This window comes from Giraffa tippelskirchi, chromosome 10 (assembly GCF_054371585.1).
Source record: "Giraffa tippelskirchi isolate mGirTip1 chromosome 10, T2T-mGirTip1v1.2.pri, whole genome shotgun sequence".
NCBI classification, from domain to species: Eukaryota; Metazoa; Chordata; class Mammalia; order Artiodactyla; family Giraffidae; genus Giraffa; species Giraffa tippelskirchi.
In genome coordinates this window covers 149,205,190-149,231,297 of record NC_137284.1, presented here as the reverse complement: position 1 = coordinate 149,231,297, position 26,108 = coordinate 149,205,190, and the positions used below count along the sequence as shown (strand labels likewise).

The 26,108-nt window shown below is 46.5% G+C and overlaps 1 protein-coding gene across 1 annotated transcript in view; it reads left to right on the top strand.

The window, feature by feature from the left end:
• TRPV5 (transient receptor potential cation channel subfamily V member 5) overlaps positions 1–26,108 on the top strand; it is a 38,110-nt gene that overhangs the window by 4,727 nt on the left and 7,275 nt on the right. The window contains exons 7-18 of the mRNA XM_081534430.1: positions 1,766–1,863; positions 1,986–2,108; positions 2,570–2,707; positions 2,994–3,092; positions 3,242–3,417; positions 3,799–3,945; positions 5,764–5,976; positions 20,125–20,211; positions 21,434–21,510; positions 21,746–21,911; positions 22,120–22,186; positions 24,169–24,437. Coding sequence (XP_081390556.1) covers positions 1,766–1,863; positions 1,986–2,108; positions 2,570–2,707; positions 2,994–3,092; positions 3,242–3,417; positions 3,799–3,945; positions 5,764–5,976; positions 20,125–20,211; positions 21,434–21,510; positions 21,746–21,911; positions 22,120–22,186; positions 24,169–24,437 — 1,660 coding nt within the window. The remainder of the gene's footprint in view (positions 1–1,765; positions 1,864–1,985; positions 2,109–2,569; positions 2,708–2,993; positions 3,093–3,241; positions 3,418–3,798; positions 3,946–5,763; positions 5,977–20,124; positions 20,212–21,433; positions 21,511–21,745; positions 21,912–22,119; positions 22,187–24,168; positions 24,438–26,108) is intronic.

The window sequence follows — 26,108 nt, the reverse complement described above, 5'->3', positions numbered from 1 at the left end:
AGGTAGGGGGTGGGCTGGGAACCCAAAGATACCAGACAGGAGAAGCCAGCATGTATGGTGGGGGTCAGTGGGGCAGGGTGGGTGCAGGCTGTTGGGGAATGGGGTGCTGGGGAAGGGTTAAGATCCTGTGGATTTTAGGACACTCATTGGGTGAAGAAAGAGTGAGGAGTTACTGTTAATGAGAATGAAATTGATGACCTGGCAACAGGGGACAGCTCTGGTTTGTGCAACACCTGGAACTGACCAGCTGACCGTGGAAACCAGGCGACCCTGGGGGGTCCCAGTGGGGACTCCTAGAGCCCATCTGCATTTCCCGAGTCTCCTGTGTGCAGGATGTGCTAGATCCAGAGCAGACAGTGAGGCTTGAGCCTGTCCCCGGGACAGTTCAGGTGGGACTGGTGACCCTGAGGGGCAGAGCATTTTGTGGTCAGCCCCAAAGTCCAGACCCCGGAAGACTAATGGGGGCAGGGACTCATCCTGAAGGCAGGCTTCTCCCTCGGGGTGTTCGGGGGACTTTTCTCCCATCAGAGAGCTGCCGTTAGCGGATCTGAGCGGGCAGCCAGGGCTGGACTCATGGGCAGTGGCTTCACCAGGCCGGAGCATGGAGGCTGCATGCAGAGAGCCTCTGGACTCTGCAGTCCTGGCCCTGGTTGCCCTGAGCTGAGTGCGCTCACACAGAGGGTCTGGGTGAGATGGACAGTAGGCTGGTCCCCACTCCACCGGTTCTCTCTGGAGAGAGCTTCACTGAGGGGCGGACCTAAGCCCTATCTTGAGATCCAAAGCTTCTTCTTCAGATAAAAAGCTTCTTTCCCCTGGCTTGGGGGGACCATTGGAAGAGAGGAACTGGGGGGCTAGGGGTCATCACGGAACCGCTCGCCATCAGTCTGTTTACCGGCCTTTCACCTCTCCCCTCCTGACCCTCAACCTGCCATCTGTGTGTCCACCTTCAGAGCCAACACATACTTGCCCAGCAGGAACCGGCTTCGGCATTATCTCTTGTCTGGCTCGTCCAGGCTGGGGAGAGACAAAGATTAACCTGCAGAGGTACCACAGGAGGAGTATCTCTGTGGGGCTCCTCCCGCCCACTCCGAGATGCACACACTCAGAGAAGCTCACAGCCATGCTCTCGCTTGGCCGCGACAGCGCATTCAGACTCTTGAGTCTAAGGGTGACCCTTAGGGTGGGATGGGTCCTTCGTAGTCCATCTCAGAACTCTCCCTCCCCGCAGCAAGAATGTGCATCTGGACAGCCCCCGGGGAGTCAGAACTCCAGCAGCTCACAAATCTCCCAGTCCTAATAGCTGGCCTGTCTCTCAGCCCCATCCCGGTCTCTCCGGCTCCTCTCGGCTAAAGAGAGCCGGTTCAGCAGGCCTGGGAGCAGGGATGAAACCCGGCAAAAATTCCCTCTCCTCCACCTGCTCCCAATCCCCAAGTTCCTGAAACATATACTCAGCTAGGTTGACTTGGCCGGGCCCACCAGAACCACCCATTCCCTCCCCTGGGCCCTCCTCCCTCAGGCATTCTGCCCCTTAGTCAGCTGAGCCAGGAGTCCCCCCACCACCGGTGGGAAGAGGTAGTGATGCCATCCCACGGGGACCCTGACCCCCATCTGACCCCAAGCTAGAGTCCAGGAGACAATGCTGCAACGCGTCACCGCGCATTCCATGTGGCTGCTGTCTGTCCAGGCGGACACGGTCTCTCTTTCTCTCTGCTCTTGGCCTCTCTGCCGTTCTGTCTCTGCCTGACTCCTGTTCATCCTCTGCCAGGATTCGAGAGTCTCCTTTGCTTCGGGCAGCCAAGGACAATGACCTGTGTGTCCTGAAGAAACTTCTGCTGGACCGAAACTATGACTTCCGGCAACGAGGTGGGATCAGAGTTCGGTGTGATAGAGATGGGGCAGAAGCCTCGGCACTCTGAGGGTTTCTGCTGAGGGGCGGTGGAGTGTGTCTCTGGGAAATGTTGATGCCCCTGTCTTCTCCGCTCCAGGGGCCGTCGGGGAGACGGCACTGCACGTGGCTGCCCTCTATGACAACCTGGAGGCCGCCATGGTGCTGATGGAGGCTGCCCCGGAGCTGGTCAAGGAGCCCGCCATCTGTGAGCCATTTGTAGGTGAGGCACCTCCACGGTTTTTCAAGGTGGACCCAAGTAGGGGAGAGTCTGAAGTCATCTCTTACAATGAGCCTCTGAGGGTAGGTTGGGGAAGGAGTGATGGGTGTTCAGGAGTGTGGGAGGAAGGCAGAGGTCCTGGTCTTGGCTGTGAGTGTCTGTGACCTCTTTAGCCATTTGTTATTTCCCTTCAACTCCTTTCACGTTCCGTGAAGAACAGAACTCTCTCTCTTTCATAGCCGCACTAGAGTGATTACCCTTACATGCCATCCCCAGTAGTCAAGAGGCAGGGACAGCTAAGTGAACTGCCTGAGGGACATCTGGGGCTCAGTCTCACACCACTCTGCTGAGCCAAGGGAGGAAATCCATGCAAGGATGTCAGGGATCTCCTAGAAGCCAGGGGGGATGCTGTGTCTCCGAGAGAGCTGGGAACAGACCCCCTGATGGAGGGCTCTCTTGTCCAGGTCAGACGGCACTGCACATAGCTGTCATGAACCGGAATGTGAATCTGGTGAAAGCCCTGCTCGCCCGCGGGGCCAGCGTCTCTGCGAGGGCTGTCGGCTCCGCCTTCCGCCTCAGCCCTCACAACCTCATCTACTTTGGTGAGAGCCAGGACCCGGGCTGGGAGGACGAGGAGGGGGGTACCCGTCAAAGGCGGGCGGGCTGAGGAGGCTCCGTGCCTGGGGAAGCTGGGAGGGGTCCGCCCTCATAGGGCCGAAGGCCAGAGCCCAGCCTCCACCCCCACCCAGGGCCCCCTCCAACCTCCCCGCCTCTGGTCCTGCGGACAAGCGTACCCAGGCCCAGAGCAGACACAGGGAGGGAGAGGCGGTCACTCGGAGACACTGCCCCTCCCCGCCTGCACCTCACGCCCGGCCTCTGCCTCCCCAGGGGAGCACCCTCTGTCCTTTGCCGCCTGCATGGGCAGCGAGGAGATCGTGAGGCTGCTCATTGAGCACGGCGCTGACATCCGGGCCCAGGACTCCCTGGGTAAGAGCTGGGCTGGAGGGGGCGCTGGGAGGCTGGGGGTGGCAGGGGAGGGGCTGGGACCACCCTCAGGCCCACAGGGGGAGTGGGTCCTGGGGAACAGCAGGGACGCTGGTCCCAGGGGTCACGTGACACCCCATGTCCTCTCCCAGGAAACACAGTGTTGCACATCCTCGTCCTCCAGCCCAACAAAACCTTTGCCTGCCAGATGTACAACCTGCTGCTGTCCTATGACAGGCGAGGGGACCACCTGCAGTCCCTGGACCTCATGCTCAATCACCAGGGCCTCACCCCCTTCAAGCTGGCCGGAGTGGAGGGCAACACTGTGGTGAGGGAGCCTCCACCAACCCCACAGGGGCCCTTCTCCTGATCCTTTTTCCCAAACTCCCCAAAAGGGTAGTGGTCCCTTACCTCCATCTCATCACTAAAATCCTCAACCTCAGGAATTTCTGACTCGGGGGGATTACAGAATCTTACCTGAGAATATCTGCTATGGTAACCCAAAGTTCCACTCCCCTCGCCTATTCTCTCCTTTCAGATCTTTATAGCATTTGTGGGAAGGAAAGACAGCTCCAAATTAAAAGGTTCAGGTCAACAGAGGCTTGTCAGTTCCCAGCTGTCCATCAGATCCAAGGAGTAAGCAACCGTGCTGTTGCCCTTGACCTGCTCCTTACACGCTGACCCCTGTCCCACCCCTGTGTCCGCCCAGATGTTCCAACACCTGATGCAGAAGCGGAAGTACATCCAGTGGACATGCGGGCCACTGACCTCCACTCTCTACGACCTCACGGAGATTGATTCCTGGGGAGAAGACGTGTCCTTTCTAGAGCTTGTGGTCTCCTCCAAGAAACGAGAGGTATGGACACCATGGAGGATTAGGGGCTGTCAGATGTCTGTGCAGAGCCTGTCTGTTTGCCAAGATCCTTGGCTCCAGAGGCTTCCTTGTAATAGATGGGGGTGAAGATAGACTCCTGGGACTTTGGGAGAAAATGATGATCAATACCCCTTCCCTAACTCTGCTCACTCTGCTTAGCTCTGGTCCCTTCTGCTTGTCTTTCTCATACTAACACTGCATATGAGGAGTTCTCCAGATAGATGTTGCTTCCTATCACTTATTTGTTCAGCATATTGTGCTTCTTGCTGGGTCCCAGACACTGTACCAGGAACTGGGAATACAGAAATAAATTAAAAAACAGTTCCTTTCAGACAACTTTGTCGATTTCCCATCTCTGTTCTCAGTAACTGCAATAGCATTCAAGATAAACAATCATTGGGGTCTGTACTATGAATGGTACATAATGGTGCAATGGTACATAATGGTGCAACAGAATGGAAGTTGGTTTATGTTGGCTTGGATGGACCAGAAGAGATGTCACAGGAGATGTGCTTGAGCTGAGGTTTCTAGGAGGAATTGGGAATCACCAGGCAGATGAGGAAAAAGAGAGCTTTCCAGAGAGGGAAAAATGCATGGGTCATTCAGACAGTGTTGGATTGGGTGATATGAGGGAAAGGAAAGTTTGTTGAAGATTTATAAAGAGAAGAAAATACTGATGCTTTCTGGAACCTCCAAGATGGTGGCAAAATACAGTTCTTATTGTTTATCTGCCACCCGACAATTTCCTAGGAACCCTCTAGAGCCACAAAACTTAGATGATTGCTGGTACTAAAGAACAGAGGATCTGGTTTATCAGAGGATCTGATGAACAAAGTGGCTGGTTGGTATGAACTTCTTCAGAGCAGGATTTCTTAGGGATTGGAAGCCCAGCCTTCACCTTCAGTTCTATCGGGCAACAAAGATTTGTTCATTATGATGAAAATAGAGGCTCTCTGGCTGGAGCTTCTTCAACTTCCTGCCTTGTTCTGCCCAGCAGGTCCAGTAACTGCCCCCCTGTCTGTCTCCTACTCTCTAGGCTCGATGGGAAAAGGTACTTTTTCTGCTAGTGGGTAATCCCCCCAGCTAAGCTCTGACGTTGCCTTTTCCTACTTTCTTAGATGCGTCATTCCATCCATCATCCTCTTTCAGGAGCATCTTTAATGTTTCATTGGCTACTAAGATCTGAGCATTAACCCACCTAGCTTAGATTATGGCCACACCCCACTTTCCGAGCCCTCTGTTGCTCCTCTCATGTCCATAATACTTATAGAGCAAATCTGACCACCTGCTTGCTTGAACCTCCCAATTGTTTTCCATTGCATTCAGTAAACAAAGTCCAACTTCTTAGCTTGACATTCATGAGGTACCATGATCTGGCCCTCAGCCGCTTCATACAGAATAATCTCTGCACCCTGCAAAAGAGTCTGCCATATCCCCCTCATGTGCCAACGTCTTGTCACCCCTTCCTGCCTTGGCAATTGCTGCTACTTTATAAAAGTTACTTGCCTAACTCTCCATTCGCTCAACTATCTCAGCCATCTATGTCTCATCCTTCAGAGCCTCTGAGGAGCTCAGAGATCCTGGTATTTACTTCTGCCATGGTTTATCTGCAGCACTATCATGAGGCACTGCATACAGTAGAAACTGACTAGTTGTCTGTAAAAGAAATGAATGAAAAGATGAACTGAATGAATGATACTTATGCTGATCATAATACTGCCTGTCTGGGACCCTGTGGGGAATCTGGGGCTGCAACCCACTGAGTTGGTCATCCCCTGCTGCCCTCTGCTTCTATGGCAGGCTCGTCAGATTCTGGAGCTGACCCCAGTGAAGCAGTTGGTGAACTTCAAGTGGAGGAAGTACGGGCGGCCTTACTTCTGCATCCTGGGAGCCTTGTATGTGCTCTACATGATCTGCTTCACCATGTGCTGCATCCATCGCCCTCTCAAGGCCCGTAGTGGCAACCGCACGGATTCCCGAGACATCACCATATTCCAGCAGAAGCTGCTCCAGGTGACCCTTAGAGGGGATAAGAGGGGCTGAGAGCATGGGGTGATGGCACTGGAAACCCGAGCCACGCTTCCCAGGAAATATGCCACTCCCTTGACTCTGGCAGGGGCAGGCTCCTGATCACCTGGACAGAAATTATGCAGGAGTTAAGGGGACCAAAGCTGGGGCTTAATGAAGACAAGTGGACTTGTCCAGGGAGTGATGGTTTCCTGTGAACTTTGAAAGAATGCTTAGTTTACCTGTACCTTTGTAAAATCTCTTGTTACTCACAAAGGTCTGTAGACTAGACCTTTGTAACTGTGACCTTCAACAGAAGCCTTGTTGTTCTAAAGGGAGGAAGAATGTGCTTCAGGTCCATTTTCTGAGTCTGCCTGTAGTCTGTTAGGGTAACACAGACATTCTTCTGACCTGCATTCTCTTCAGAACACAGTCAATATGAGCGCATTGAAAGTGATGTATCAGCTCTCTGACCACCTGTCAAATGTGCTGCAGAGGATGCCTGGAGTAGGTAGCAGTTGGAAGGAAATAGTCTCTGGGGTCCCTTTTACTCTGGTGAGCTTGCTATTCTGTGAGTCACCTTCAGAGACCTGGGGTGAGGATGGCTGAGAGGAGATGTGGAGTAGATGTCCGAGTCTGCTGTTGAAAGGAGCAGACTCCTTGGTGTGTCAGAACGAGCAGGCTCTCATGAGTGCTTCTAGGCATGTACATTCAGCACTGGGTTATTTAATAGGTAACCAAAATTCTTGTCCTAGTGACCTGAAAATACCTAAATGGGAATGCAGGCATGTGTACAGAAAGCAAAAGACACAGGAGGAACAATTCTGCCAGGCAAGAGCTCAGTGGCTGGAGATTTATGCCCAATGCCAAATGGGTCAGCTAGAGGTATAGCTTAACCTGGACTTGGAGAGGGGCAGTTTGGAGGAGTTAAGGAACAAATAACCTGAGTCGAGTTAGCTCAAAGGCAGTGGATACTCCAAGAAAGGACAGGGCAAAGAGCCTTATTAAATGCTGAAGTAGGTCAAGTCACTCCAAGCTTTAGAATTGCCTCTTGGTGAATCTACAGTGCGCCCATGTGTCCAGAGCCTCTGACTCTCACAAAGCAGGGTCTGCTGCCTGCAGAACACAAGGCTGAGTGTGGTGGGGCTGCCTTGTTCAAGGTGGGCATAGGTGCATCCGGGGGAAGCTGGGTTCCCTGCATCTCAAATGGGACATGAAGGTTGTCCCTCATGTGGAGACCATACACGAGGAAATAAGGACATGGAAGGGATGGCCAACTGAGATGGGCGAGCGATAACAATGAAGGAAATGGATAAACATGGGGGTGGCAGAACATTTCCAGTGTTCCTGACTCTGATTCCTCAGATGCATTCTTTCCCAGCCTTCCTTTGTTTCAGACTGACCGGGGGGGATTTTCTGGATCTAGAATGCAGATCTAGAATGTAGATAGCCTTCTAGCCAAAGAGCTGGGTGATGCTGAGCAACTGGTTACCACCAAGGCTCCTTCTTCTTTCTTACCTTCTTCTTACCACTGTGTCTCTTTATCTCTGGGGCAGGACTAATTATGTCCCTGTGAACATAATGTTCCTTTGACCCAGATAGTCTAGATAGTCTAAATTATTAGCAGATACTTCCCCTTGCCTCAGGACTAGATGAAACATAATTATAGCTAAATGCTCTAACTTTCTTTCCATTTTCTCTCTTATTCCTTTCTTTTCCCCCTTCAGCATTTTTACCCTTTTATTCACTTTGATAAAATCCACTTTAGCCCAAACAGAAGACTCATGACTTTCAAATATTCTTTTCTTGGTTGGGGGAGGTGGGGCTTAAGAAAGCAGCTGTGAGCAGCTTGAATAGGGAAGAGCATCAGCAAAGGTCTGTGTTTTTCGGCATGAGCCCTTGAGCCTTGGTCCTGAGTTGATGGGGCCCATGTGTTCCTCTTAGTAGGAAGTCAATTGGGATTAGATCAGGGGCTCCCAAACTTATTACCATGACTTGAAAGATTCTGCTTTCATGATGCACCACTTTTATTGAATAATATAGAATTCTTTTTTTCTATATTTCTATTACTTAAGAGTCTTAGAAATATGAAAATGTACGAACATAGGGTCTTGACTTGATTAATGCAGTTGTTGCCATATTAATTAGCTTACAGAGCTTTGTCTTAGATAAATGAGTACATTTATATCCAATTCTATTAATAAATCTGGACACACAGAGCTCTCAGTCACTGTAGAATTTTCTCTGTGGGTCTCATGGGATCTAGAAAAGTCACTGGACTCCACGACAGTAGCCCAGAGCACCATCTCAAAACACTGGAAAGGAAAGAAAATACTCCTTTATTTGTACAAGGTGGCATAAACTAGGCAAAAGCAGTCATAGGAAAGGGTGGAATTTTGGAGATATTTTAAGAAATGTCTTCACTCTAGGATGCCTCATTGCTCAGCCATAAAATTTATGCTATTCCTGGACTTCCCAAGAACTTTCTTAATTAATAAGAGTTAATTTCCTGTCTTCATCCAATGCTTACCTGGTTTAGGCAGAACAAAGTGTATTATAATCCTAGTTCTCCTAGACTGCCAAGTGAGCAGAAAGTTCTAAGTCTGGGATTAGGTGGCTTAGATTTAAGTCCTAACTCTAAAACCAAATAGCTGTTTGACTTGAGCAGATCCTATCTCTTGCTGGATCAGTAGTTTTTTAACCAAGACTACTTATTAGGGCTTCCTTGGTGGTTCGGTGCTAAAGAAACTGCCTGCTAATGTAGGAGATGCAGGTTTGATCCCTGGGTTGGGATGATCCCCTGGAGAAGGAAATGGCAACTCACTCCAGTATTCTTGCCTAGGAAATCCCATGGACAGAGGAGCCTGGTGGGCTACAGTCCATGGGGTTGCAAAAAGTCAGACACAGCTTAGTGACTAAACAACACCGACACATTAGAAACATGGAAATCTGGTAAAAAAAAAAAAAAAAAATTACGGATCCCTAAGCTGCCCCATACCTGAGGCATCAGAATGTCTGAAATGGTGGCCCCTAGCAATGGTATTTTAAAGAAATTCCTTGACTGATTCTCATACTCAGCTTGGATTGATATCTGCTAAGCTTTCTAAGGTGAAATCAATCACTCTGATTGTTTAGACCCCTGATTTGCTGTTCAGCAAGAGGGCATTGATCTCCCATCATCAGATTTCCTTTCTGTGTTTTGATGATTTTCCTTGATCTCTCCAATGCCCTTTGCTCCAAATCACTTTGTTACTTCACTCATTAAACAAACCACTACTGAGAGCCTAAGGGTGCCCCAAGCTTTATTGTAGGTATTGGAAACTCAACATGGTCTGAGCAAAACACACTTCACCTCTGCCTTTTGGCATTTGCAGACTGATTGACATTAATTAAATGAATAGATATTTCATTGCAAACTGTGATTGTTACAATTCACATGAGTTTTTCTTATGATCAGAAGACAGGATGCTGAGAGATTCTTTGAAGGAGAAAATGGCAACCCACTAAAGTATTCTTGCCTGGAAATTTCCATGGACAGAGGAGCCTGGCAGGCTACCGTCCATGGAGTCACAAAGAGTCAGACACAACTGAGCATGCATGCACTGATGAATTCAAAGTGGAAAGTGAGTTCTAAACAGAGACAATGCATATATAAAGGCCCTGAGGCAGGAAGAGCCTTGTGAATGTCTAGGAACTGAAAGAAAACTGGCTAGAATAGAGGGAGCTGGGGCAGGAGCCTCCAGATTAGGTTGTCCAGGCAGAGCTTTCCCAAATCATGTAGGACCTTGCTGGCCGTCCCAAGGATTTTACTCTTTATCCTAAAGTTAATGGGAGGCTCAAGATTTTAAACAGGGGAGACACTTGATAATACTTTTGTTTCAGAACAATGTTTCTGTTTGTAGGGTGGCGAACAGGTTTGAGGGGGCGAGGAAAGATGTGGGGGACCAGCTAAGAGGCTATTACAGTTCAGTGAAGAAAGAGAATAGTGGTGGATTGGCCTCAAGATGTGAAGGGGACACTGAGAGAAAGGGTTGGCATCAGGGCACTTATCAAAGATAGAATCATCACTACTATACAATGGATGGGATGTAGGTAGTCAGGGAGAGGACGTGGCAGGAGTGACTCGTGGGTTCCTTTTATCTAAAACTATCCTCTACCTGTCATGGTCAGTGAGACCACTTTTCCTACATGTCACAATTCCTCCCAAACTCCTCTATTCAAAGTGCCATAGTTACTTGAAACCCAGCTATACGCCAGCTCAACACTGCTTTACTTGGGGGTCCTACCCAAGTCTCTTTGGAACAAGCACAGAAAATTAAAGAGAAGACAGAGATGGGAGAAGCAGAGAACCTGGGAGGTAAAAATAGCATCTATTGGACGCTGGCTTTGAGCACTTGCCATGCATTTGCCGGTGCTTCTGAGATCTTGTGAAAGGGCAGATTCAGAGAGGAAAGCTGATGTGGGCCCTGAGTTTCTGCGTTTCTGACTCGCTGCTGGGTGAGGCTGGTGTTGTGATTCTGTGGACTGCATTTTGGATGCTAAGGTTTTATACTGGGTGATCCTCATAGATACCCTCATAAGTAAATGAAATTCTTATAACCATTTTAAAGATGGTGAATCTGAGGTTGAGAGAGGTTAATTACTTTGATGATCAGCTAGTAAGGGCAGCGCTGGTTGGGCTTCTGGTCTGCTTGACTTCAGAAGCTTCAACTTTAATACAAAGCCAGGTCATTTCTCCCTCCAGAGGAATATGCTGGATTCCAGGCTTCTTCCTGAGGGACCCACTGCTTGAGGAACTCCTGTTTCCAGGCTTCGATAGGTAGCCAGCGCCTGCCACACTCACCTGTATTGGGCACACCTGATATTTCCCCAGCAAGATAAGAGGTGCTGGAGTGCAGGAGTAGGGAGTTAGTCAGACGTCTAACTGCCTCTGATCTCTAGCCACTGAGCTACTGCCTATGCTCTAGAGTTGATCATCAGTTCAGTTCAGTTCAATTCAGTCACTCAGTCGTGTCTGATTCTTTGCAACGTCATGGATTGCAGCATACCAGGCTTCCCTGTCGGTCACCAACTCCCAGAGCTTGCTCAAACTCATGTTCATTGAGTCAGTGATGCCATCCAATCATCTCATCCTCTGTTGTCCCCTTCTCCTCTTGCCTTCAATCTTTCCCAGCATCAGGGTCTTTTCAAATGAGTCAATTCTTCACATCAGGTGGCCAAAGTATTGGAGATTCAACATCAGTCCTTCCAATGAATACTCAGGACTGATTTCCTTTAGGATCGACTGGTTTGATCTCCTTGTAGTCCAAGGGACTCTCAAGAGTCTTCTCCAGAACCACAGTTCAAAAGCATCAATTCTTCAGCTTGTTGTTGATCAACATAGGCCCCAGTTTTTATGTGATTAAACTTTTGGTGGCTAGGGTAAGTCCTTCTTCTGTGGGAATGGATAAGGATGCCTCCATAGAGAGAAGACATCTGCTGGGTTAATCTTGAGGAAACACAGAGACTAGGACATGAAATAAGCCCCTGGAAGGTAGGCTTATAAGGGAACCATGGAATCTTCCTCCCTTTTTGGTCCAGTGGTTCTCACATGGGGATCTGTAGTAGAAATATTTCCATCTTAAAAAAAAAATGATGCTTGGTTCTTGCACCAAATTAGAGCCTCCAGGGTTGGCCCAGGCATACGTGCTGTGACAAAGATTCCCAGCCAATTCTTGTATGTATGTGTGTATGTGTGTGTGTTATGTGTGTACATGTATATGTATGTATGTGTTTGAGTGTGAATGTATATGTATGTGTATGTAGGTATGTGTCTATGTGTGACTGTGTGTATGTGTATGTGTGTGTATATGTGTGTATGTATATATTTTGGCTGCAATGAGTCTTTGTTGTGGCACTCGGGCTTTTCTAGTTTTGCAGTGAGCAGACGCTAGAGCTTGCGGGCTTAGTAGTTGCAGCATGTGTGCCTGGTTGCAGTTGCTTAGTTCCCCAACCAGGGATCGAACCTGGACCCCTTGCATTGGGAGTATTGAGTCTCATCCACTAAATCACAAGTACCACCCTCCCAGCTGATTCTGATGCGCAACCTGGTTAGGAACCCCCGCACAGTTTAGAGGATGAGAGGAATGAATGCATGAATGATGACCAACCAGATCTCTTTCTGGGAGCTTCATTCCTCTGCAAGAATCTCAGGGAGAAGGAGAGGGTCTCGGATGGGGTCTGACCCCTGTTTCTGGTGCCTTCCCCCTCCTGATTGTTGCACTTGCTCCCCACCCTTCCCCACAGTGGTACCTGGGCCCTGCTAGGCCCGCCCTTCTCTGGGCATTTCCTTCAAGACAATGAGCTCAACCAGCTGGTGAGCGAGACACTCTCTGTAAGCCGATTCTTAACAAAGTAAGGCCGGTCAGCCTCCAAGGGGCTCTGGCCGTTGACAACTCCTGAAATTCTAAGCCATATAAAGAGGTTAAGAACTCTAGTCATTGTTGAAAGACACTTATTTTTTAAAGGAGCTGGGGGGAGTATTTTCTCAGTGCATTATTAACTAAGCCTGTTTAGGTGACCTTGAGCTAGGAATCTGGAAATTCCAGGCAAGCCCAGTTCGTCATCATCCTTTCTCCATTCACCTCCCTGCTCTCGCTTCCTGGTTCCCCTCTGCCTCCCTCCAGCTCTTAGATCATGCTCAGCAAGCACCTGTCTGTTTACCTGACCCCTTCTCTCCTTCCTTCCTTGTGAATACAGCGTCTGCTGTGTGTGCATTGCAGATAAAAAGAAGGAGTTAGAAGTCCCTGCTTTAAGGGAGCTCTAAGATTCCTGGTGTGACAGAAAATGTCCAGATGACTGCAGTGTGCTGGGGAAGGGCTGTGACCAGAGACTGCCCCATGTTCCTGCAGGGAGACAGCTGATCTGGGCAGAGGGGCGGGGAAGGAGGCCCAGGAGGAATGCTGTGACCTGGGTCTTGAGGTTAACGGTGAACCTAAAAACGCCGGTGGAGGAAGGCATTCTGAGAATAGGGCACAGTTCATACGGAGACCTGTCTTACCAGTTGAGGACCCCAGTAATCAACATGGCTGGAGCTGACACATAGTATGGGGACAGGAACTGGACCAGCAAAGCCATTGTGCTGAAATGGCTTATATTTTAAAAATAGAGGGAAAAAGAAGAATAAAATATAAGACTTTTTTCCTCTTTTTTGGCCTCACCAGATGGCATGTGGGATCTTGACTCCCAGACCAGGGTTTGAACCCGTGCCTCCTGCAATGGAAGTGCAGAATCTCAACCACTAGGCCTGCAGGGAAGTCCCTTAGTTTTCCTTCTTATCTCGCAAAGCACAGTTCTGACTAAAAGAACACATGTGCAACCCCAGCAAGGGGTTCTGGGCATCATGCTTGGTAGTCTGAATATTTTTCATTCCTGTTTCACAGTGAGCACTTCTAAGTAACGAATACATGCCCATGACTTAAAAAATCCAATGGCAAGTATAATGAAGACCAGCAGCGCACTGGCCTGCCCACCTCACTCATGCCTTACTTCTTGGAGGCAACCAGTTTTTACCTCTTTAGGCCCTTGGTCCCTGTTGTTACCTCTGTACCACTGAATAATACACTTCTATTTGTATTCATTAACTAAATTTAGACATTAGCTATTGAATTTCTACGATGATAAAGATTTAGAGAATACTCATCACTCCAATCTCCCCCCTCATTTTTATTCCAAAGACATGCTGGAGCTAGGAAAGGTATTAAGCAGAGAAACCAGGTCGTGATATATGCATTTGAGAAGTTCAGTGCAAAAACGAGGTAAGGAGTGGGTTGAATGAGGGGGCAGTGGGTACAGAGTGCCATGGGTTTGCTTTAAGGCAGTGGCGCTACGGATTGAGAGCCAGCGGAGCATTTGAGAGAATTTGGGAGGCAAAATGAACAGGACTTTAGCAAAGTGAATTTATAGTTAATTCACTTTGCTAAACATAACCTTGGTCCCCAAACCTTTTCATAAGAACCACAAATCTAGAGAGCTGCGGATGGGTCTTTCCTTGTAGACAGGAAATCTTGAATGCAATCCCCAAAGAGTAAAATTCTAAAAAATTCAAAGAAAAACTTGTTACCACTTTGAGTTTAGGGCTTAATTCTAGAAGTGCAATGGTGGTTGATGAAAAGGGGATTCTGATTATTAGTCTAACAGACCTCAGAAAGTCATTTGTTATAATTCAGTGCCCCTGTCCATTTTTAAAACACTAAAATCCTTCTCCACTTTGAAAAAGAGTATCTCTTCCAAACAAGAGCCAACATTACACATGAGTGTGAAATACTAGAATTCCTCTCGAAATCAAAAAAAAGGAAAATGGTTTAAAAGTTCACTATCATTATTTTTCAGCTTTACTGAGATATAATTGACAATTGATATTTTAAGGTATTTAAAGTGTTCATCGCAGGGATTTGATATACATATACATTGTGAAAGGACTCCTTTCATCTATTAACACATTTATCAACTCACATATTTATTTATTTTGGTGAGAATAATTAAGTTCTGCTCTCCTAGCAAATTTCAGTGGTATAATGCAGTGTAATTAGCTATAGTCACCTTGTTTTACCATCAGACCTTATTCCCCTTATAGCTGAAATTTTGTACCCTATTACCAATCTCTCCTTATTTTGTCTGTGCCCCCAGCCCTTGGCAACCACTTTTCTACTCTTTTTTTCTAGGAGTTTGCCTCTTGTTTTTATTCCACATGTAAGTGATACCATGCAGTATTTGTATTAATCTGATGGGCTTCTTTCACTTAGCGTAATGTTGTCAAGTCATCCATACTGTTGAGAATGACAAGATTTCCTCTTTCCTCATAGGTGAATAATATTCTGGTGTGTTTGTGTATATATGCACACACATATACATGTGTACCTGTATGTCAGTTCAGTTCAGTTCAGTTGCTCAGTCGTGTCCAACTCTTTGCAACTCTGTGAACCACAGCACGCCAGGCCTCCCTGTCCATCACCAACTCCCGGAGTTCACCCAAACCCATGTCCATCGAGTCGGTGATGCCATTCAGCCATCTCATCCTCTGTCGTCCCCTTCTCCTCCTGCCCTCAATCTTTCCCAGCATCAGGGTCTTTTCCAATGAGTCAGCTCTTCGCATCAGGTGGCCAAAGTATTGGAGTTTCAGCTTCAACGTCAGTTCTTCCAATGAACACCCAGGACTGATCTCCTTTAGGATGGACTGGTTGGATCTCCTTGCAGTCCAAGAGACTCTCAAGAGTCTTCTCCAACACCACAGTTCAAAAGCATCAATTCTTCTGTGCTCAGCTTTTTTTATAGTCCAACTCTCACATCCATACATGACCACTGGAAAAACCATAGCCTTGACTAGACGGACCTTTGTTGGCAAAGTAATGTCTCTGCTTTTTAATATGCTGTCTAGGTTAGTCATAACTTTCCTTCCAAGGAGTAAGTGTCTTTTAATTTCATGGCTGCAGTCACCATCTGCAGTGATTTTGGAGCCCACAAAAATAAAGTCAGCCACTATTTCCACTGTTTCCCCATCTATCTGCCATGAAGTGATGGGACCGGATGCCATGATCTTAGTTTTCTGAATGTTGAGCTTTAAGCCAACTTTTTCACTCTCTTCTTTCACTTTCATCAAGAGGCTCTTTAGTTCCTCTTCACTTTCTGCCATAAAGGCGGTGTCATCTGCATATCTGAGGTTACTGATATTTCTCCCGGCAATCTTGATTCCAGCTTGTGCTTACTCCACCCCAGCGTTTCTCATGATGTACTCTGCATACCTGTATGCATACATATGTATGTGTGTGTGTGCATGCATGCTAAGTCACTTCAGTCGTGTTGGACTCTTTGTGATCTTATGGACTGTAGACCGCCAGGTTCCTCTGTCCATGGGATTCTCCAGGCAGGAATACTGGAGTGGGTTGCCATTTCCTACTCCAGGGGATCTTCCCAAACCAGGAATCAAACCCACATCTCTCATGTCTCCTGCGTTGGCCGGTGGGTTCTTTACCACTCGCACCACCTGGGAAGCCCGTGTGTGTGTGTGTGTGTGTGTGTGTGTGTGTGTGTGTGTGTGAGATATGTATATCACATCTTTATCCATTATTGCTTGATGGACACTTAGGTTGTTCCTAGAGCTTTGCTACTGTGACTAACACTGCAATTTACACAGGAGTCCAGATATCTCTTCCAGATCCTGTTTTCGTTTCCTTTGTTTATTTTTTATTTATTTTTAATTGGAGGATAATTGCTTTATGATGCAGTTCCTTTGGATATCTGCCTAGAAGCTGGATCATGTAGTAATTCCATTTTAACTTTTTGAGGGGCCTTTCTTCTGTTTTCTACAGTGGCTGCACAAATTTACATAGTATACAATAAGTGTGCAAGGATTCCTTCTTCTCTGCATCCTTGTCAACAATTGTGATTTCTTGTCTTTTTGATAATGGCCATCGTAGTCGATCTGAGGTGATATTTCACTGTGGCTTTGATTTGCATTTCCCTGATGATTAGCGATGCTGAGTACCTTTTCTGTACCTTTGGCATACAAATGCCAGCCCTTTGGATGTCTTCTCTGGAAAAAAGTCTGTTCAGGTGCTCTGCCCAGCTTTTAATTGGATTGTTTGGGTTTTTTGCTACTGAGTTGTACGAACTGCTATTCTTTTCATTGCAACTTCCACACATGCATGTTACCCTTTGTTTTCTAGAGAGAGCAGTTTTATTAAAAAAAAAAACACACAAACAGAACAACCCTGTGAAAGGGTCTGTGTGGTGGTCTTGGAGAGCAGCAAGGAAGGGGGCTTGCAGGAGAGTGTGGTGCCCTACAGCCTGCTTTAAAGGAAAGACCTGTGGGGACAGAGAGGTGGAGACAGCTACTTTAGGACAATCAGACACCAAGTGTGTGTGTGTGTGTGTCCAGTTGCTAAGTCGTGTCCGACTCTTGCAACCACATGGACTGTAGCCCACCAGGCTCCTCTGTCCATGGGATTTTTCCAGGCAAGAATACTGGAGTGCGTTACCATTTCCTCCTCCAGAGGATCTTCCCAACCAAGGGATCAAACCCACATTTCCCAGGTCTCCTGTATTGCAGGTGAATTCTTTACTGGTGAGCCACCAGGGAAGCCCCAAACCAAGTGGAACAGAGGCCAAAGCTTGGCATCTCTGGACGCCTCTGTTACTAGTGAACTTGAGCAAGGGAACTCGAGCAAGGGAACTCCTGCTTGGAAAGGAATCTGTTGAACAAGCAAAGTGGTGCTCGTGAAGGGCAGACCCAGGAGGAATATGTGGTAAACAAGACTGTCCCCAGTATTCTTCATTAGTTGGGTTTTTACCTTTTCATCCCCTGAGGAAGAGAGCTGATACCATTCTCCTGCTGTCCTCTAGGGGCGCTCTAATCCCCGCAAAGCTCCTGGCCAAATCCTCCTCTTCTTAGAAGAGACAAAGAAAAAGTTGGCGGCAATTTTCCAGCCATCTGCAGCCAAGGTCCTGGATTCCCTGGTGGCTCAGATGATAAAGAGTCTGCCCGCAATGCGGGAGACCCAAGTTCGATGCCTGGGTTGGGAAGATCCCCTGGAGAAGGATATGGCAACCCACTCCAGTATTCTTGCCTGGAAATTCCCATGGACAGAGGAGCCTGGTGGGCTACAGTCTATAGGGTTGCAAAGAGTCAGACATGAATGAGTGACTTCACTTTCACTTTTATGCAACCAAGGTCCAAAGTTTTCTTAAAAATTGTGTATAGACACATATGACACAGATGCCATTATTCTATTTCTATATCTAGTGTTATTTTGTCCCTACAATTAACAAACTTATTATTTATCCTACTACCTGATTCTCAAAACGAGTTGGCCTGTTTTACAGTGAAAGACAGATGCAACAGGAACATTAACATAAAGAAAAAGAACAAGATCTATGATCTGAATCTTTGGATGGAGGAGAGGGTATTCAAAGACAGTTGCTAGAGCTGGAGATTAAAAAAAAAAAAAAAAAAAGACATCTGAGCTTCCACGGAGGCAAAACAAAAGGGAAAGCGCTCACTATATGATGAAATAATACTGGCCAGTTTCTCAAGAGGAGTAAACATCAGAAAAGTTGGCGGGACATCAGTTCTTTAGGGAACATCAACAGCAAAAGAACTGAAGTCTAGTCACAGATAGTTAGAGAACGTTGTTTCCTAAAGGTACATAGTCCCAATTTCTTTCCTGCTCTTCCCTGGTCCCATATAATTTATCTGAAACATTTCTACCATCTCTTAGTAACTCTGGTTCTATTCTTCCCTAAAGACTATATCCTTGGCTTCTTCTGAGCTGACACACACCCTCCTAGAGGCCATAGGATACTTGATGGGTGCCTTCTTTATGCCCTAGAGCATCTCCTGAAGTGGTGATGTAGTTGCTAAGTTGTGTCTGATTCTTGTGACCCCCATTGACTGTAGCTCTCCAGGCTCATCTGTCCATGGAATTCTCCAAGCAAGAGTACTGGAGTGGGTTGCCATTTCCTTCTCCAGGGAGTTTCCTGACCCAAGGATTGAACCCAGGTCTCCTGCATTGCAGGCAGATTCTTTACTGACTGAGCCACCAGGGAAGCCATGAGCACCTCCTACTACATAGCATCTCTTCCTGTTTCAAAAGCTATGCCTCTCACCGGACCAGTGAGTACACTACTGAAGTAGCCGACAGATGTTCCGTTTATCAGTAGAACAGAGATGATTGGTGATTCTCATGCCTCATGAGGGATCCCATCCTTTTCAGTGGAGATCATCCCCCAGGACTCTCAAGTCCTGTCTTGGATGCACAATTCAAAGACATGACCTTGGAGAACAGAGTTCCCAAAAGTCTAAGGGGTACTCGCATGTGTTGAAATTATTTGTATAATTTCATCTGGGAGTTATATATACGTGAACAGTTTTCCGGAAAGAGGGCCTGTGGTCTTCATGATATTCTCAGATGTGATCATAACTTCAAAAAAGTTAAGGGGCATTATTGTAGAATTTGATTGCTGCATCTGGGTAACACTGCAAGCTTTTAACTGTGAAGCAAGGTGTGCAGAGGAGGATGGTGTTTATTCATGTTGACCTTAGGCCTATACCTTTGACACCTACCATCCAGGATAAGACAGAGTCCTTCCTTAGAACTGAAAACCATAGAGTGTCTCTAGCCCTTTTCTATATTGCCAAATCATAATAAAACCACAATGAATTCATCTATGGGGCTTCCCAGGTGGCGCTAGTGGTAAAGAACCTGCCGGTCAACACAGGAGATATAAGAGACACATGTTTGATCCCTAAGATCCCCTGGAGGAGGACATGGCAACCCACTCCAGTATTCTTGCCTGGAGAATCCATGGACAGAGGAGACTGGCGGGCTACAGTCCATGGGGTCACAAAGAGTCAGACACGACTCAAGCGACTTAGCACAAAGCACAAATATATCTATAGTGCTCTGTGGCTTATAATACGTCCAAATATCATCTGATTCGGTCTTCACAATAACCCTAGGAGGTAACCATTTATAGTCTCTATTTTACAGATGAGACACCCCAAGCTCAGGGAGTTTTAGTGACTAATTCAAGGTCTCACTGGAGCTAGCATGTTCTAGGTCAATCCCAGAACCTGAGTTCTGTGGTGTGTTTATATTCTACCTGCTGGGGACAACAGCGAGATTGGAAAAGCTGGCCTTTCAGCATAGCTGAAACCAGCCCAAGCCACTAATAACTCTTCCTGTTGGTTTAACTTTCTTAACTTGATGCGCTGAAATGTGACCTCCGCCCCTCAGTACACACATCATCGTAAGTTACAACTCAACAGCATAAGAAGTGATGCCAACTCAAGTTATTAATATATGGAACATATATATTGTATTGGGTTGGCCAGAAAGTTCATTCAGATTTTCCATAAGATGGTATGGGAAAACCCGAATGTATTTTTGGCCAACCCAGTGTATTGCATCTTGGTTTACTTAGACTCACGCCCTGGTCACAGACTGAGCTGCAATGACAAATACAGTGCTGGGGTGGGTGGTGATGGTGGTAATGGTGGTGGTAAGGGGAGCTCTTATTCATCTTGGATAGAGTTGAGTTACTTTAGACCACTTACTCAAAAAGATTTGCCTCTCAGTCCATCAGAAACCACTTCTGATCCTGAATGTCTCACCACAGGAGGCCTACGTGACTCAGCAGGATAAAATCCGGCTGGTGGGGGAGCTGATGACAGTCCTTGGGTCAGCGATCATCCTATTCCTAGAGGTGAGGTGCAGCTGAGCCCTCAGACTGAACTGAAGTCTTTTATCTTTTTTTTTTTAACACCAAAAACATTTTGTATTGGGTTATGGCCGATTAACCATGTTGTGGTAGTTTCAGGTGAACAGCGAAGGGACTCGGCCATACATAGACATGCATCCAGTCTTCTCCAAACTCCCCTCCCCTCCAGGCTGGCACATAACCTTGAACAGAGTTCCCTGTGCTGTCCAGTAGATTCCCATTGGTTATCCACTCTAAACACAGCAATGTGTACACGACCTTCCTGAAGTCCCCAACCACCCCTCCCCGCCGTGACCATGAGTTCGTTTTCTGAGTCTGTGAGTCTCTTTCTGTTTTGCAAGTAAGTTCATTTGTATCATTTCTTTTTTGATTCCACATATAAAGGATGTCATATGATAGTTCTCCTTCTCCATCTGACTCACTTCACTCAGAATGACACTCTCTAGGTCCATCCATGTTGCTACAAATGGCCTCGTTTCATTCTTTTTAATGGCTGAGTAATATTCCATTGTGTGTGTGTATGTATATATATATATACACACCACATCTTCTTTATCCATTCCTCTGTTGACAGACATTTAGGTTGTTTCCATGTCTTGGCCATTGTAAACAGTGCTGCAATGAACACTGAGGTACATGTATCCCTTCAGATCCTATTGTTCTCTGGATATATGCCCAAGAGTGGGATTGCAGGGTCATATGGTAGTTCCATTTTTTCCGACCAACAGTGCAGGAGGGTTCCCTTCTCTCCATACCCTCTCCAGCATTTATTGTTTGTGGATTTTTTGATGATAACCATTCTGATCAGTGTGAGATGATATCTCATTGTAGTTTTGATTTGCATTTTTCTAATAGTTAGTTATGTTGAACATCTTTTCACATGCCTATTGTCCTCTTTAGAGAAATGTCTATTTAGGTCTTCTGCGCATTTTTTGAGTGGGTTGTTTGTTTTGATGCTACTAAGTGTCATAAGCTATTCGTAAATTTTCAAGACTAATTCCTTACCATCTGCAAATATTTCCTTCCAATCTATGGATTGTCTTTTTGTTTTTTGTTTCCTTTTCTGTGCAAAGTTTTTGAGTTTAAGTAGGTCCCACTTGTTTATTTTTGCTTTTATCTTCATTACTCTGGGAAATGGATTAAAAAAGATGTTGCTGTGATTTACTGAACTGAAGTCTACATTTTCTTCCCCCCGGCCTTTTTCCAGATCCCAGACATCTTCAGGGTCGGTTTCTCCCGCTATTTTGGACAGACTGTCCTCGGGGGGCCATTCCACGTCATCACGTGAGTGTTCTTCCTTCCGGTCCTTGCCTTCCCTTGCCGGAAATGTTTCAGGTCTCCCTATCCCTCTCTGGGACCCTCGCCTCCAGGGTTCGTGGATGTGACTGTGTGTGTGTTTAGGTGGTTGTGAAGACTGAGCCTGAGCGGTGGGTTCTGTGCACGTCAGCACCATGCTAGAAGGGACCTAGAATATTCCCAGCCCCTCCTTTCATTAGTCCCCTCCCCTCTCTCCCCCCAGCATCACCTATTCCTTCCTGGTGCTGGTGACCATGGTAATGCGGCTCACCAACACCAGCGGGGAGGTGGTACCCATGTCCTTCGCCCTGGTGCTGGGCTGGTGCAGCGTCATGTACTTTGCACGAGGATTCCAGATGCTGGGCCCCTTCACCATCATGATCCAGAAGGTCAGTTCTTTCTCCAGTTTCTCCTGCTTTCAGACATCAGACTTTTCCCAGACCAAGGGAGGGAGTGGGAGCAACAACAACAACAAGAAAATGAGGCTCCTACTGGATCTGGTGGAACTCTGGTGACTTCCGCTCTAGCAGCAGTAGCTGCTGAGAGGCAGATGGAGATATGGTCCCCCACCCTCCCTCCCCTCTCTGTTCTCTGTAGATGATTTTTGGAGACCTGTTGCGTTTCTGCTGGCTGATGGCTGTGGTTATCGTGGGATTCGCCTCAGGTGAGAACGTCACTTTCTCCTCCTCCAGAGTGTGGCATTCAGTTCTCCAGAAGGTTCTCTCTCACTCTTCCTCTCACTTATTTCTCATTTGCACTCCCTTTTGCTTTTTTTTTTTTTCTTCCTAGTGGAAAGTGAATCAAAAAACATGCTCATATGCTTAGGATCTGGGTCACTCAGGCTGGCCTAGAGCATGTACTCATGTGCTCTAAAGTTCTGGGTCAATCATGTTTGTGTTGACTAACTGCCCTGAAGCATCTTTAAAGGAGAGATAGAGAGAGGACTTTGAAGAGAGACGGATATGAAACAGGAAAGACGGGCCAGTTGTGAAAGATATCATAGGAAAACAGTTGGTATTTAATTCTTCTATGTTTACACTTCAGAAGAAGAAATGAAAAGCATTCAATAACACATAAAGTGTCCTATTTTTTTTCATTTATGTAGTCAAAGTTTAAAGAAAAGAAAGCAATTTGGAAAAGGAGGTACAAAAGAGGGGTTTGGAGGGTTTGAAGAATGAGAAAGGAAAACAGAACAGTTGTGAAGAGAGGCTGGAAGCAAAATGGCCAGTGGTGACCCAGTCATGGCCCAAGACATAGTATGGGGAAAGGTTCCAGGGAAAGGAGGAGAGGAAACATCCAGAACAGGGTAGATGAGACAGAGCAGAGGGAGGGAGAGCACAAGGGAACAAGGAGAAGAAAGTTCTTAGGGAAAGGCGGAGAGAGGAAGGAAGGAAGGAAGGGCAAAAACTGGTGCCGCTAATCCAGTTCATGTCTGCGGCTGAACCTCTGGAAGGCAGGTGGATGTACAGGATGACATGTGAGGACTCTAACCCCAGGCTCTTAGTACAAAGGATGCCATTCCTGTCTTCGGCATTCCCTTGCTTAATGGGGATTCTCAGGAAACAGTAGACCGAAAAACTACACCAAGGTGGGAACTCTGAGAGGGTAAAACTTAGTCTTTCTGTTTGGAGGATTCCTCATGTTCTCTTCTTCCCCACCCTCATCTATATGTATGCAGAATGAGGGGATGTAGCAGAGTCATTTTCTACTGATCTCCCAAAGCATCTGTTCTTTGCTGCTGCAAAACGATGCTTTGTCATAGACCCTAGGTCTGCTCTTGAGGTCACCTTATTTAGATTTCCATTCCCCACACAGGGATGAGGCTTTCAGAGGTTCTGATGCTGTAATAAGTTTCCAGGATACCTAACACCATCCAGTAGTCCACACATCGCATTTTTTGCAAGGGTCCAAGAACACTCAGGAAAATCTCAGAATAATGGATGATTATCTAGAGAACACTGAGATTTTTTTTTAGGTTCTTTTCTTTTAGACTTTTTGTGTGCTCAGTTCTTTAAAGTTGTTGGAGATTTCATGCATTCTTGTAACAATGTGCCTCTTAAATATTTGGCTCTAAAATGTAAAAACCAGTTAGGTGACATATACTATGTAATCTAGTGTAGATATGTATATCTGTGATAGATAGATAGATGATAGATGTTAGCTAAATTCTGAGTATTGCCATTATCCAGAGTGATAAACTTGGTCATAGGATATCTCAGCGTTAGCCAAGTACACAAGGAAAATGTGACTTATATAATATGTATAATTTACACATCTACATTTGTGTGTGTGTGTGTGTGTGTGTGCATGTATGCGGGCTTCCCAGGTGGTAAAGAATCCACCTGCCAATGTAGGAGACCTGGGTTCGATCCCTGGGTGGGAAAGAGCCTCTGGAGTAGGAAATGGCAACCCACTCCAGTATTCTTGCCTGGGAAATTCCATGAGCACAGGAGCCTGGTGGGCTACAGTCCATGGGGTTGCAAAGAGTTGGACATGACTGAGCAATTGAGCAAGCATGCATGCATGTGCGTGTGTGTAATTGTATGGAGATATATATTGGAGGTAGAATGAATACTGACCAGGCCCAGGCTTATTGTGATAACTCCCTGTTTCCTGATCTCCATGCCCTCTTCCTGGGCGGAGCAGCGTTCTATATCATTTTCCAGACAGAGGACCCATCCTCTCTGGGGGAATTCTATGACTATCCCATGGCGTTGTTCAGCACCTTTGAGCTTTTCCTCACCATCATCGATGGGCCCGCCAACTATGATGTCGACTTGCCCTTCATGTACAGCATTGTCTACTTTGCCTTCGCCATCATCGCCACACTGCTTATGATCAACCTGTTGGTCGCCATGATGGGCGACACACACTGGCGGGTGGCCCATGAACAGGACGAGCTCTGGAGGGCCCAGGTGAGTTTGTTAGTGTTAGACCTACCGAGGGTCGGGGATGGAGAGAAAAATCAAAGTGGAATATGTCATGGTAGATGACTCTTGGGAGAGTCATGGAACAACCCGATGGGGTGGTCATCTCAACAGAGGAATTTTAAATAGATGGAGAAGAAGATGATAGGATGGTAGGATAGGGTTAGGATCAACACCCGGGAACTGTGTGTTGACTGCAGGGAAAGGGTAGATTCAGGAGTCATGCTTGACTCCAGAGGCAACTAGAAACTTTCTTCTTCTTATGTATTCTATACTCTGATATCTCTTCAGATCATATAAATCTATCACCTTTTAACTTTCTTGTCCTTATGTATTCTAATTTTTAATTTGAACCTTATCTTGTATTTGCTTTTTTTTTTTTTTAACTGTATACCATCATACAAAAAAGGATTTTATTTTGGGAATCCTTTTATAACTTTTATAGCTTTTATAACTGTTTTTCTATTATCTTTTCTTTATATCACCATAGGGTAATAAAATCTGAGTTGATAGTGTCTTTAGTGGTCTTCTAGTTGAGCTCCCACCCAGTGTATACTCATTTATTGGTCAGAGGGTCATTCAGTGTCTTCTTTAATGCTAAATAAGACATTATTATTATGTGGATGTGGGTGGAGGTTGGGAAGAGAGAGTTTTTTCATATTTCAAAAGCTTTTGTTATTAGAAAAGCCCATACTGTATTGAGCTGAAACCTATCTTTCTATAAGATAGAAAAACTGGGCCACCCATTCAGTTCAGTTCAGTTCAGTTCAGTCGCTCAGTCGTGTCCGACTCTCTGCGACCCCATGAATTGCAGCACGCCAGGCCCCTCTGTCCATCACCAACTCCCGGAGTCTACCCAAACCCATGTTCATCGAGTTGGTGTTGCCATCCAACCATCTCATCCTCTGTCATCCCCTTCTCCTCCCGCCCCCAATCCTACCCAGCATTAGGGTCTTTTCCAATGAGTCAACCCTTCGCATGAGGTGGCCAAAGTATTGGAGCTTCAGCTTCAACATCAGACCTTCCAATGAACACCCAGGATTGATCTCCTTTAGGATGGATTGATTGGATCTCCTTGCAGTCCAAGGGACTCTCAAGAGTCTTCTCCAACACCACAGTTCAAAAGCATCAATTCTGCGGCGCTCAGCTTTCTTCACCGTCCAACTCTCACATCCATACATGACCACTGGAAAAACCATAGCCTTGACTAGATGGACTTTTGTTGGCAAAGTAATGTCTCTGCTTTTAAACATGCTATCTAGGTTGGCCATAACCTTCCTTCCAAGGAGTAAGCGTCTTTTAATTTCATGGCTGCAGTCACCATCAGCAGTGATTCTGGAGCCCAAAAAAGTAAAGTCTGACACTGTTTCCACTGTTTCCCCATCTATTTCCCATGGAGTGATGGGACCAGATGCCATGATCTTAGTTTTCTGAACGTTGAGCTTTAAGCCAACTTTTTCACTCTCCTCCTTCACCTTCATCAAGAGGCTCTTTAGTTCTTCTTCACTTTCTGCCATAAGGGTGGTGTCATCCGCATATCTGAGGTTATTGATATTTCTCCCGGCAATCTTGATTCCAGCTTGTGTTTCTTCCAGCCCAGCATTTCTCATGATGTACTCTGCATATAAGTTAAATAAGCAGGGTGACAATATACAGCCT